The sequence below is a fragment of the Corapipo altera genome, unplaced genomic scaffold, assembly GCF_003945725.1.
Source record: "Corapipo altera isolate COAL_440 unplaced genomic scaffold, ASM394572v1 65, whole genome shotgun sequence".
Taxonomy (NCBI): Eukaryota; Metazoa; Chordata; class Aves; order Passeriformes; family Pipridae; genus Corapipo; species Corapipo altera.
In genome coordinates this window covers 146,905-160,763 of record NW_020884891.1, presented here as the reverse complement: position 1 = coordinate 160,763, position 13,859 = coordinate 146,905, and the positions used below count along the sequence as shown (strand labels likewise).

Sequence of the window (13,859 nt, the reverse complement as noted above, 5' to 3'; positions counted from 1 at the left end):
GCATATAATTAGAGGTTGTCAGTGAATAGTGTTGTGACAGACTAATGGTTTCCTGCTGCAGCGGAAGGCTGAGCATCAGTGGTAATAAAATAAACATGTTGCTCTGTCTTAGTATTTCCTTAGAAAGCTTGAGATTATTCTCCTGGTAAATGTTCTGCTACTGTGATTTTATCTTTAATACACAAAGTGATTAAAAATTTAAACCTAACTCAGTCAGATGTGAAGAGCTGAGTGGGCGCAGCTGATGGAAGGGGAGCAGATGCCGAGGACCTGAGCTGCAAGTCATCCTGAGCTTTGGGAAATTTACAGCTGCTTATAAATTAGTTCTAGGTTAAGTGACTGATTACACATGTTTGAAGTAGATTTCCTGGAAAAGCTCATTAGGATTTGGAGTTGCTCGTGTTGAAATTCAAGAAGGAATAGGAAAAATATCGGTGAAAAATGCTGAAAATACACTTTTGCTTTGCTCTAAATTGGTATGTCAGGAAGGGTGTCTAGAAGGCACCTTCAGCTTACACAAAGTCTTTTCTGCATCTTAGGATAGGGTGATGTGTTGTGCAGTCCCAATTCCCATTTTATCTGTGTGTCCCTATAGTTGTACAAAGGAATTTCCAGGTATGAATGGTATGGAAATTAAAGCAGTTCCCTTCTAGAACTTGCACTGAGGAGTGACTTTGCTATGTGATCACCCAATTGATGTAAGCTAATTAGAGTATGTATAAACAGACAAATATTTTTATGCAGGTTTGCATAACCATAAATTGCAGTATATTCATGTGGTTGACCATATTTAAGCATGTGGGAGTTGTGTTGATGAGCTAAACAAGAACAATGATGGCAGTCATTCCATTATTAGCAGGTTTTTTGTGTCTTTTTGCTGCCTGAAGTGTGTGTTTTCACTGTGTTGTGCCACCTGATGAGAAGCCCAGAGCAGAGCAGTGCCTGTGGCACAGCAAATAAGAATTAAAACCACAAAACAAATGGAGACACAACACAAAACGTAAACCTTGCAGCAGTCTGTTATTTTAGTTGTCAACCTCATCTCTTCTTGTTCCATAGAATTTTAAGATTGATGATTTTAGAGCCTTTAAGCAGTTGAAAAACTTTAATTTGAAGTTCACTTAAGTGCCCTTAAAACTTTCCTCATGGATTACATTCTCTGTGTGCCTCAGATATCTTGAGAATACCTCAAACCAGCAGCAAACACATCCCTAAGGCCAGCACACGAAAATGTTCACCTGGATCAAAAGAAAAGCCACTTCATGAAGAATAAGTGTTGATTATTGCCAAAAAAGAATTTGTGTGGTCCTTAAGCATTTAATTGTAGATTAGATATTGGGAAGGAGTTCCTTCCTGTGAGGGTGATGAGGCCTTAGCACAGAGAAGCTGTGGCTGCCCCATCCCTGGAAGTGTCCAAGGCCAGGTTGGAGCAACCTGGGCTGGTGGAACAGGATGAGCTTTAAGGTGCCTTCCAACCCAGCCATGATTGCATGATTCCAGTGATGGTTTATGGAAGTTGAAGAGGTTGTTTTTCCCTCCCTCAGCCCTTCGCAGCCCGGCTCTGGACGTGGCCTCCCCCCCGAACGTGGGGCTCCGCCGGAGCGGGCAGATCGAGGGCGTGCGGCAGATGCACCACAACGCGCCCCGCAGCCAGATGGCCACCGAGAGGGACCTCATGGCCTGGAGCAGGAGGGTGGTGGTCAATGAGCTCCCTCCAGGCGTCAGCAAGTAAGATGCTAAGTGAGCCAGGGGAGGAAAAAAAAAACCTCATTGTGTAATATTTAATAATTAATCCGTACTCCTGAAGTGATTTTGCAGAAGCGCGTTGGCTTTGGGGGTTGGTTGATCGTGCTGTTTGGAATGTTAGGGTTGGAGTGGGGAGTTGAGAATAGTAATTCCTTCTTTGCACAATTCAGTCTTTCTTCAGTAGTTCAAATACCACATTTCCCTGAAGTTTTATTTAAAACAAACCCCATGCAAATAGTTTTAATTCATTCCAGTCTACTTGGAAGTAATTATGGATGCTCAGCTAAGGACTTTGCTTCCTTAACTTATAATTCTAGGAGTGATGCTGCTTGTGCACAGATTTCTTATAGCAATAGAACAAGTATTTCTATGTGTGTCTTAATGAGACTGGTGAGTTATTTGATGATTTACTGAATAAAAAGAATGTTTCTTCTGCATAATTAGGGTCCAGGAAGAATGTCGAGCTGCCAAAGGTGAAATAGAAATTAGTTTATACACTGTTGAAAAGAAGAGAAAGCCATCCCACACCTTACAACGGGTGAGTTATAGCACTAAATTAAACAAAAAAACCCAACCCAATTTCATTAAATTATTTAGAAGATCAATACTCCTAGTTGTTCCTCTGGCTCTGTCTTCCTTCTATAACTGTGATTTTTCTGTCTGTAATATGCAAATAGTGGTAAATCTCTATCCTTGAGGCTTCAGTGGTGGGAAGATTCTGGGAAAGAAAAAGAGCAGAACCACAGTGGGGTTTCACTGTGACTTGTGGAAAATGGGGATGGTCCTGTGCAGGGCTGAGGGTTGGACCTGATGACTCATGTGGGTCCCTTCCAACTCAGCACATCCTGTGATTCTGTGAAAACAGAGAAACTTTAGAGGTGCCACAGTTTTATAAGTGGCTGGAGTTATCTTATGCAGAGATTGCAGGAATTTTATAGAAAAAATTATGTTTTCCCTAACTTCCTTTCTACTTTATGAAGTAGAATTGATATTGAACCAAAAACCACGCTTGGAAGTGCCCTTAAACGAACCATGATGCGTCCAAGATTCTACAGCGATTTCCTGTTTGCAGTTGGAATGTAACATTCAGTCACGTTAACGAGGCATCTTTTAAGTGTGTAACTCGTCCTTGACTCCTTGGTTTTGTGCTGTTTGTCCCCGTGGCAGAGCGAATTCCAGGCGGGCAGCGGCAGGTCCCTGCGCAGGAACCAGCGGCGGCGGCAGCACGCCTACCAGACCCGCTCCACCATCGAGCACAGCCCGCAGGGAGCCACCCACCACCCCTGTGCCCGCCAGCAATCCGACAGCTCCTCCGAGGTCTGACCCCCCCACACACCTCCCAACAGCCTCCCTGCTCCCAAATCTCACAGCACAGCAACACTCCCGAGTTTCTCTGTGCGGGGAGGAACACGCGGCTCATTGATTCCCTGGGATTTGGGGCGTGTTGGTCTGGGAGGGTGCAGGATCTTCTCCCTCAGTGCCAGTACAGTGTTCAAAAGTAGCATGAAACAGCTCATGTATTTTTGGAAACCTGAAACGTTTTCAAGTAAATTTAACTGGGTTGTGTTAAAGCACTTGCTATTTTGGGATCTCACACAGCACGTGGATTCAGGGCAGGGCCTTGATTTCGTTTTGCAGTGCTTTGATTTCAGCTACATCTGTGGACTGCTGTGGAAAGAGATGGAGTGTTGGTATTAATCACTGATATTGGCAAGGGAAGAACTTAAAATATCCCAGATTAAATATAACTTGTTGTCCTTAAGGAAGAGGCCGAACATTGTTGCTTTGTAGATGCACTGAATGTACAGAATAGCTAAAAAAGTTGGGCACTTGGCACTAAAATTTATGAATCAGACATTTAAATGTGAACTCATGTTATGGTTCTAATAGAATTAAAATTCACATCTGTTTCTATAGGAGTTATAGCATATAATATTATTTATACTATATTATATAAGGGACAAAAAGGACAAAGTATAATATTGATTAATACATAGAAAGAAATTGTCTACTTATTTATATGGGAATTATAAAATCATGTAGTGTCGTACTAAGATACAGAAAGAAACTGTGGACCTACTTATTTGAATCTAAACCAGCCCTTAAATACAAAGTTTTCCTCAGAAGACACATCTTGCTTGCAAACAGAAATTACATATTTTAGCCTTGACCCCAAAGTGAAACCTTTGTTTTTAACACAGGAAGATGAGACTGTTGGCACAAGCGATGCCTCCATGGATGATCCCGTGGCAGCCTGGCAAAGTGAAAGCAGTTCCAGGTACCTTTACTGGGCTCTGAATTGGTAATACTGGTTTATTATGGAATTTAATTAAGACAGTTGATGTTGTGATACTCAGACTTCATTTTGAAGACTGTTTTTTTTTTTTTCCTCAGTTCTTTGTGAAACGTTTTATGTTGTGGGTTTTTTGGTGTTTTTATTTTTTCAGTCAGAAGCAGTTTTGAAAGACCATTTGTAAGAAAATGGTGTCTTTAATTAAGAACTGCTTGAAAAAATCAAAGCCAGTTTGCCATGCAAATCCTGTATGTGTTATTTGATATTCAAGAAGTCAGAACTGGATTTTTAGGGAAGTGCTCTGGTTTTCTACATTTTTCAAGCATTTTTTACTGCTGGTTCTTCTGAAATCAGTCTGTGAATTAGTGAGATGATGAGTATGAAAATTGGTATCAGCCATAGCTGCAGTTTTACTGGGAGTTTCAAATGGATACAATAATTTGTTGAAATCAAAAATTCTCTAAATTCACATGATAACAAAATTCTGTGCTAATCCTGACATCTGCTCCCCAGGAGAGCAGGTTGAATGTTTGGACCTTTCAGTCCATTCTGTGAAAACTGAAGTTTTCTGTTCTCTTCCTTACAACTTTTTCTTACCTCCAGTGATTCATCAAGTGAATATTCGGACTGGACAGCAGATGCTGGAATTAATCTCCAGCCTCCAAAGAGACAAACCAGGCAGGCAGCTCGGAAAATCTGTAGTAGTTCTGAAGATGAAAATATGAAGGGAACAAAAGGACTGGAGCCAAAGCGAAGGAAACTTAAACAGCCTAGAAAAAAGGTCAACATTTGTAAATTTTTAGTGTCTGTTTTACTTTATGAATATAAATTTGGGGTTTTGGTGTTTTTTTTCAAAGTAAAATTGTTCACAGACAAGTATATAGGAAGAAAGAAACTATAGAGAGCACAGGAATTGTAGTGCCAGTGGTACCAAAGTGATTTTATTTTTTTTTTCCTGTGTGACATAGATGTTTTCTCCCAGGTTTATGCTCTTCCCTGCAGTTAGATTTACTCCAGGATGGTTTTGTTGTAAAATTACAGTGGATCTGTATTGTATCTACATTGCCAGGTTTCTTTTTCCTGGTATTTTTTTTAAAAAGAGCTGTTTAGAATATTTATAAAAGTACAATCTCTTTATTTTATTTTATTTTTTATTTATTATCTAGAACCACAGCCCGGTTTGGGCTGGAAGGGACCTTAAAGTCCACCCTTGTTCCATGGGCATTTTAATGAATTTATGAATGTTTTAACTTTCTATTATATTTATAATAGACATGTCTTATTCCCTACTATTTAGTGGAGGTTTGGGAAGGCTGACATTCCAGTATTTCCTTTGCTTTATATCTCTTATGTGCAGTAACTGCTGTATGGTCAGTTTTTCATGTGTTCTGCCATGGTAATTAATTGCATTCTGAATATTTTAGTAATTGCATTCTAAATGTTATATTAATGGTGTTCTAAATACTGTATTAATTGTATTCTCAATGTAATATATTTCAGAAGCCCAGTGGCCTGCTGTCCCTGGAAGGGGAGCCCAGTGAGGAATGGCTTGCTCCTCAGTGGATCCTGGACACCATTCCCCGGCGCTCCCCGTTTGTCCCACAGATGGGAGATGAGGTACTGCCTGCAGCAATTCCCACATTCCACAGGGGCTGGAGAGCTTGGGGTGGTCAGGACTATATATCCAGCAGTGAATTGTGCCCCAAAATAGGCTGAACATTGATAATTCTCAGGCAGTTTGTTGTTTGCAGATAATCCTGAGTCTCTTTTTCTGCAGTGGTGACTGAGGAGTAGCAGGAAGAGCTGGTTGTTCACCTTCACCTGCCATTTCTTAATTATCCCACTTTTGAAGCACAGAGGAAGTGCTGATTAGGGGGGCTGATAGAAATATTTTTAACTAGAAGAGTGTTTTATAATGAAATAGATAAGTGGGCAGTAAGTTCTCATCCCTGAGGCCTCCTGTTCATAGAAATTTTAGAATGAACAGGAAGAGAACTCGCAGTAAAATAACCTTCTCTTTTTTTCTCTTTTTTCTCTTTTTTCTTTTTTTTTTTCCCTTTTAAGATCATATACTTTAGGCAAGGCCATGAAGCTTATGTGAGGGCAGTAAGGAAAGCCAAAATTTACAGTATTAACATGCAAAAACAACCGTGGAACAAAATGGAACTCAGGGTAAGTTTAAAGAAATACTTCAAAGAGCTGAATGTCTCTGTAATGTTAAACTGACACGAAAAACCAGCATGAAAAATACGAAGAAGGAATGACTTTAAAATGTTAATATTGAAGTTTAAATTGTAAATATTAATTCTTTACATCTGTTCAGTTCCTGATTTTGGACATGGTTCTCAGGAGTCACTTTCCACACAAATTATTTTCATTTAACACTAATTTATTCAGAACCCACCACTCCAAAGCTGTTTATAGTTCTCTCACTGCTCTACAATGACCTGAACATTTGGTTTCTAGTTCTTGTTTTTAATGCTATGGTAAGAAGGAAGAAATTATGGTGTAAACACCTAAATGTGTGAACAAGCTCTTTTAAACACTGGATCTTACTTTGAACCAGAGTCCCCTAGTGTTGCCATGTTTTTTCCTGCTTTACTCCAATTTTATATCAAAAGAAGAGTCCATATATGTGCTAATATTCATATATGTGTATACCAGTGCTTCTATTATATGAAAATAATTGCTTAACTGGAACAATACCCAGTTACTAGGCTGAAGTATTCAGTGATTCCAGCTGTAATTTTCCAGGGCATCAGCAGCTTGTAAGGAAAAGGAAACAGCGTTTCACTTAGGGTAGAGTTTGACAGGATGTGAACATAAAGGCTATTGTGGAATTTCTGTTTTAAGAGGAAGAATTTCCTTTTTCCCCCCTATACAAGACTGAGGAGCCCTGGATTAGGTCAGGGATAAACTTTGGTGCCATCAATGTGGTTAAAACCAGAGTGGGTTTGGTCCTTAGAACCTTCTTAAGTAATTTGTGGGAATCCTATTCACAAATCTACCAAGGGAATGAGCATCTTACACCTTCCTGGTTTTTGGTTTTAAGGTGTCAGTGATTGATTTTTAGTATTTGGAGAAATAAAATTTATGGGTGAAATTACCTAGGCTGTAGAGTAGAAACACTGGTTTATATTAATATGTTTAATCCTTTAAAGTGGATATTTTTGTGGTCAGTGAGTTAAAAATAATGCTGTTCCATATTCATTGATAAATAGGAACAAGAATTTGTGAAGACTGTAGGGATTAAATACGAAGTTGGGCCTCCCACACTCTGCTGCTTGAAGCTTGCATTCCTGGATCCAATCACAGGCAAAATGACAGGAGAATCCTTTTCCATAAAGTAAGTCACTGGAACACTGATGACATCCTTCAGGAGATTTTTTTGCACTGTAAAAGCTTCTCCCTCCTCCTTCCAAATGCATGGAATTTGGGGACTGTGCTGTGCATGGAGAATTATATTTCTGGGTAGTAATAACTTTTCTCTGTCTTGTTTCCTGAAGGTACCATGATATGCCAGATGTCATTGACTTCCTCGTGCTGCATCAGTTTTATAACGAAGCCAAAGAAAGGAACTGGCAAATAGGTGACTCCTTTTTTTTTTTCCCCCCCACTTCCATATGTTTTCTGCACCATTTCTGCAGCTGTTTAATGGGATGCAGGGTCTTCATTACATCATATAAAGGACTGTGCACATGTGATATTGTCACAGAATAGGCTGAGTTGGAAGGGACCCACGAGGATCATCAAGTCCAACCCTTAGCCCTGCACAGGACCTTCCCCAAGAGTCACACCGTGATATTATAGAGGTCATTGGAAACTTTTATTTGATGTTTGCTGCAATTCCTATAGCAGAAAAAACCAAAAAAATATAAGAGAAACTGTCCCAAAACCTGTGAGAGCAGGAGAATCTGCTGATCTGTTGTGATTTGAGGCATGGAAGCAGCTGTGGGTAATTCCCAGAGGTATCCAAGGCCTTCCTTTAGGGCTCCATTCCTTTAGTGCAAAATGTAAAAATTGAAGTAGTGCATTTATGAAAGATGGAGTTGACTCTCTAAAAAGAAATATTTAATAATTATTGATGCTGTTCTTGTGCTGAATGCAATATTTTGCCTTCCAGGGGATAGATTTCGCAGTATAATAGATGATGCTTGGTGGTTTGGAACTGTGGAGAGTCAGCAGCCTTTCCAGGCAGAGTATCCTGACAGTTCCTTCCAGTGCTACAGTGTCCAGTGAGTTTTTACATGTTTTACACACAACTCAAATGGGTACCTCAGGCATCAGCATCTCTTTTTTCCATTTAAATAAATAACCAGCCACTTGATTGACTTATTTAATTTTGAATTTATTCCTAAAGCAACACTTCTGGTGTAAACAGCAGTGCAGTGACTATAGAGGGGATACAAGAGGAAAATAAGGAGTTGGAATGTCCTCAGTGACAGGTCTTGTTCCTAACAGGGATGAGCTTTGTGGTGTAAATCTGGTAAAGAAAAGGTGCATTGTTATATTCAGCTTTAACTTGTGCATTTTGAATGTATTTGTTTTAATAGCTGGGACAATAATGAAAGAGAGAGGATGAGTCCCTGGGACATGGAACCAATCCCAGAAGGAAGTAAGTGTTGAACTCATGTTCCTGTACAAAGTAAGCAGCTTTTTGCCACTGCTGGGACTTACTGCCTGTGGAATTCTCCCTTTCCAGCTGCCTATCCAGAGGAGGTTGGTGCTGGAGTTCCTGTGACTCCAGAGGAGCTGACAGCTCTTCTCTACAAACCCCAGGAAGGAGAATGGGGGGCCCATTCCAGAGATGAAGAATGCGAACGAGTGATCCGTGGCATTGAGCAGCTTCTTTCCCTTGGTATGTTTGGAGAGAAGGGGTGGAAGGATTAAGAATATCAGTATATTAATATCAGAATATCATGTGGTGGCACATGACTGAAGAGCAGATGGGATGGAATGTTGGGAGTTGGTGTGGAATATTTGAAACAGAAACTAAATTACTGAAAAGAGCCTTTTTTAATTTCATATTTCAATTTCCTTTTAAGTTATATTCCTTTTTTTCCCCAGGGGTTCACCTGGTTTCTTTCAATGGGGGTTCTCAGTGGGTCATATCTAAATGTGAATGAGCAAAACCAAACAACAAATCCTCACTGAACATCCTCACCAACAAATCCTTTGTAAATAGTTTGTAGCCATTTAATAGCACACTGTGGTTTAATTTCTGCCTATATTTACACCCAGGACATGTCTGTATTCCTAACTTATATTACTTGTTGTAGCATTCCTGTTTTAAGTGATATGCATGTTCCTTTCAGTGGCACATTTGGCTGCTGACACACAAACCTCAGATGTGATACTTAAACAAAAAGTGCTTTTTCGAGAGTATTTAACAGATGGCACAAGAGGAAGAACTGTCCCCTTTGTGTAATGACATTTCCAGCTGTAGATCTGGATTGCTTTTGCTGAATTCTTAGAAAGAAAACCCAGAAAGCATTAAAAGAAATATCAATATCGTGTAACATCCCTTTGAGGCATCTGAATGATTTTGCTGTTTTGTCTTGCAGACATTTCCAATCCCTTTGCAGTCCCAGTGGACCTTAGTGCCTATCCCATGTATTGCACTGTCGTTGCTTATCCAACTGACCTCACCACGATCAGGAGGAGACTTGAAAACAGGTTTTATAGGTCAGTTGGCTTCGGATTTGTTTGTAATCTCCATTTGTTACAGCCCCATGGAGGGCAATCCTGAGCTGAATGTTCTGTAATGCCCCTCCAGCAACGTGAGCAACAGCATCAGATAGGATTCTGTTTGGCCTTGGGCAAAGTGAGTCTTCCTGAATAATAAATTCCTTTTGGTTGGTAAGGCAAAAGCCGGTATGGCTGGATCTGGAGTGTGTTTAACATCCTGAGCCTCACTCTGTGCTGGAGGCAGAGCATATTTACTTTGTTTCCATCCCTGCTCCCTTTGAACCAGAGGTTTTACTGGTGTTGCAGTTGCCAGAAATGGGCTAAATGCTGTAAAGTGGAAATCTCTGGGTTTTTTCCAGTCAACTTGGGAATAAATAACATCCTGATCATTTTTCTCCCTCTGAGGACCACCTGTTTCTCCTCGCTCTGAATCCCCAATTCCTTTTTTTACTGCAGAATCCTACTGATCTCAGAGGGAAAACAATCCACACCTTCTTCTTCATCCCATTTCTTAAATTTTCTGTATTTTTAGGAGAATCTCTGCACTGATGTGGGAGGTCAGATACATTGAACACAATGCCAGGACCTTCAACGAGCCAGACAGTCCCATAGTCAAAGCAGCCAAAATCGTGACGGACGTGTTACTGCACTTCATTGGGTAGGTTTGGACTTCACAGCCCCCACAGCTTTGAGTTCCTGAGAGATTTGATTGTGTATCTTGGTTTTTGTCACTGTCCTACAGAGATCAGAGCTGCACTGATATCTTAGAGATCTATAACAAGGTGAAAGCAGAAGACCTGAGCAGCACTGATGAAGAAGAGGAGGTAAGATAATTTTCTTGCCTTCTGAAGTTCATCATGTGCAAGAAATTTGATTTTTGTTGAGTCTTTATTTTCTGGGTAATTGCACTGAGGTTTTGAGATGAGCCTGTTCAGGCTCACCTGGGACAATAAGCTCCCTTAAGTAGGTAAAAATGATTCTTGGAACTGCCTGTCTTTAATCTGCTCCCAGTACAGGGTGTTTTGTTGTGTGGGGAAGGATGAGTAATTAGGGGACTGGGAAGTGGAGCTGTTACTCAATCAGAGGACAACAGCTCCCCATTGCCAGCAAGGCAGCAGAGATGGTTTTCATGTGTAATTCTGTGTCATTTCCCATCCGTTGTTCCCTGGAGTGAAATGTCAGGTAGAGCCCAGATATCACTTCCTTGAGCTTTTTCTCTCTCCTTGCACCTTCTCCCCTTCAATGCAGTTTGAAATGGGCTGTAGTTCCTATTGCAAAGTGACCTGTTACAACCTAAATCGCTTGGGTTTTACTTTTCAGTGTTATTTTCTAATACACAAGGTAATATAAGATTTAGTGAGGAGGTTTCTTCCCTAAGACATTCTCTTTTGTGGCAAATTGGAAATATGAAAGTTAAACCTGGTGTTGCCTGAGCACCTGTTTGCTTGGGGCTGGTGCTGCTGTCTTGGGTTTGTGTTGAAATTAAAGTCTGTGCTACAGTGAAATAATTTCATTATTTTATAAAACTGAAGATGGAATAACACCATCTGTTTTCACAGACTGTGAAAAAAGTATTTTGAAGAAAATGAGAGATTTCCATGGTAAAATAGCAGACCCCCCTTTCCCAACTCAACCTTCTACTCTCAGTTTTGAATCTCAGAAGTGACCAAAATTCCCTCTATATCACCTTCCTCTCTCCAGCCTTCCAAAGAGCTGGTTTATAACGTGTTTTGCTTTATAATATTTTAAAAGTTTAAATATTTTTTAGATGTTAGGAAGGAATTCTTCCCTGTGAGGGTGGGGAGGCCCTGGCACAGGTTGCCCAGAGAAGCTGTGGCTGCCCCTGGATCCCTGGAAGTGTCCAGGCCAGGTTGGATGGAGCAACCTGATCTAGTGGAGTCCTCTCAAAAATTATTTATATTTAATTACTGGTAAAAGCTGTGTAGAAAGGAATTTTTGTTGTAATTCCTGAATCCAGGTTCTGAAAAGAATATTACATCCACCTGATGTAAGTAAGGCACTGCATGAAACCTGAATAAACTCAGTGCAGCTGCTCAGAGCATGAAAACTGAGGCAGGGTAATGAAGCTCTGCAAGGCTGCAACTGAGCTGAGTCTTAAGGACTGAAAATCAGCCATTCCTATTTCTCATATGTTTTTATGTATCATTTTTTATGGAAGCAAACTTGGAAAAAGCATGAAACAGCTTAAAATCAGGAATCAGGTGGATTGAGTTATGTAAATTCTAGTTTGAAATTAGTTTCTGCTTTTCTTGAGCCATTTATTACATTTAAAATATTTGTTATTGTTGGCTGATTTTTAGCCCTTTTTCCATGGCTGAGGGTCCATCCAAGGCCCTGTGTGTGATCATTCCCTTTGCCTTTAGGTGGCAGAAGTAGATGTGGATTCAGACGCTCCAGGAACTTCCTCTGGGAAAAGAAGAGTGAGTAAAACTTCTGCTTTGGTCTTTTTTTTTATATTAGATTTGAAAAATATCAACAACAGTCAAGTTTAGATAAAACTGATACAAATAACGAGGCTGAGGCTGAAATATTGCAACTTTGAGTTTTGGGTTTGAGTGTTACATATGACCAGAAAAGCCAAATTGGGCCATCAGCTTTGCTTGAATCTTCCTGGATTTTTGTTTTTGGTTGTGGAGATCTTTGAATCAGAATGCTGGGAAATTAATAGGAAATCGAAGGGGAAAATTGGAATTTTCTGATAATTTCTGTTTCCCTGCAGGTAAGACGACGAGTGAAAAGGCAGCCCATGAAAGCCAGTCCTGATGCCTGGAAGGAGCAGTGCCAGCAGCTGCTAAACCTGATTTATGAACGGGAGGACTCGGAGCCTTTTAGGCAGCCTGTTGATCTCTTCTCTTATCCTGTAAGTGCACCTCCCACATCCAAAATGGTTCATCCTTTGGCAAAGCATCCATGCTGGGCGTGTCTGTGCTCTCCCTTTTATGAGCAGAGAATTATCTGCAATAACTTGAAAGTAAAATAATAATTACTTGAGCCACTGGATGAACACTGAGGTGCTTTTATTGCTGTAGGATTTGACAGCCTTTACTGTTTTCATCAGCCTTTACTATTTCGTGTCCTTCCAGGATTATCGAGACATTGTAGACACTCCCATGGACTTCAGCACTGTGAAAGAAACCTTGGAAGCAGGAAACTACACCAGTCCCTTGGAATTCTACAAAGACATTCGTTTGATATTCTGCAACTCTAAGGCTTACACTCCTAATAAAAAGTCTCGTGTAAGTAATAAATTTTAATGCCTTTTTTTTTTCACAAAGACCTTGGCCCTACATGAATAAAACACATGGAATAATGTCTGAAGAGCAAAGCATTGCTTGGTGTAATAAAAATAACCAGTGTATATCAATTCTGGGGCCTGTGCTTATAAATTTGCTTTGTTCTGCTCACCCAGATCACTTAAAACTTTCATTTTCATCTGAACTTTCTGAACTTAAAGCTTCTGAGATGTTTAGTGTTGCAGCTGTTTCCTTAAATATTTGCAGCAGAAAACTGATCACAAGGTGCTTTTATTTTTTTTCAATAATTTATTCCTGGAAACAAGGCTATCAGCTTGAAAACTGCATATTTATCTCTGTCCATCTGTCTACAAAAGGATCCTTTTTAAATTAATGGAAATATGATGCAATATTTCTACTACCAGAGGAGATTAGATACTTATTTTTTTTCTAGTTGACTTAGAATATTTGGCAGTACTTTTTGCACACTGTTGCCCGTGTTTCTCAGGTGCTAATCCTGCTTTTTGCTGCTTGGACTTAGAGGCAGAAAAAATGTATTGGATTGAAGCCCTAAGGAGGAGGATATGGAATGAGGGAAAAGGGAGATCAAAATGCTGGAATATAGATATTTTTGTATGAACTAAGTAAAAATGACAACTGGTATGTGACTGATATGTAAACATGGCTGTGTTTGATCTGTGTTCCTGTGTCAGCTTTTCCTAAGCTGTTAAATGATCAAATTACTCTAAAATTTTCAAGTGCTTTAATGATATTTATCCTCAAAAAAAATCACAAGTTGGCACCAGGACAGATGCAGTTTTAGCACTGTTGGTACAAAACAGAGTTGGAGTGGTTGGTGTCTTCGTGGTATAAAAGCA

The 13,859-nt window shown here is 40.0% G+C and overlaps 1 protein-coding gene across 1 annotated transcript in view; it reads left to right on the top strand.

Moving 5' to 3' along the window:
* The window catches only part of BRWD3 (bromodomain and WD repeat domain containing 3), a 43,104-nt gene that overhangs the window by 19,543 nt on the left and 9,702 nt on the right, over positions 1–13,859 (top strand). The window contains exons 15-32 of the mRNA XM_027645258.1: positions 1,545–1,728; positions 2,191–2,284; positions 2,914–3,063; positions 3,948–4,024; positions 4,643–4,820; positions 5,540–5,656; positions 6,104–6,211; positions 7,261–7,385; positions 7,546–7,628; positions 8,163–8,274; positions 8,593–8,654; positions 8,742–8,897; positions 9,604–9,724; positions 10,260–10,385; positions 10,470–10,551; positions 12,112–12,168; positions 12,468–12,608; positions 12,832–12,984. Of these exons, the coding sequence (XP_027501059.1) occupies positions 1,545–1,728; positions 2,191–2,284; positions 2,914–3,063; positions 3,948–4,024; positions 4,643–4,820; positions 5,540–5,656; positions 6,104–6,211; positions 7,261–7,385; positions 7,546–7,628; positions 8,163–8,274; positions 8,593–8,654; positions 8,742–8,897; positions 9,604–9,724; positions 10,260–10,385; positions 10,470–10,551; positions 12,112–12,168; positions 12,468–12,608; positions 12,832–12,984 (2,126 nt within the window). The remainder of the gene's footprint in view (positions 1–1,544; positions 1,729–2,190; positions 2,285–2,913; positions 3,064–3,947; positions 4,025–4,642; positions 4,821–5,539; positions 5,657–6,103; positions 6,212–7,260; positions 7,386–7,545; positions 7,629–8,162; positions 8,275–8,592; positions 8,655–8,741; positions 8,898–9,603; positions 9,725–10,259; positions 10,386–10,469; positions 10,552–12,111; positions 12,169–12,467; positions 12,609–12,831; positions 12,985–13,859) is intronic.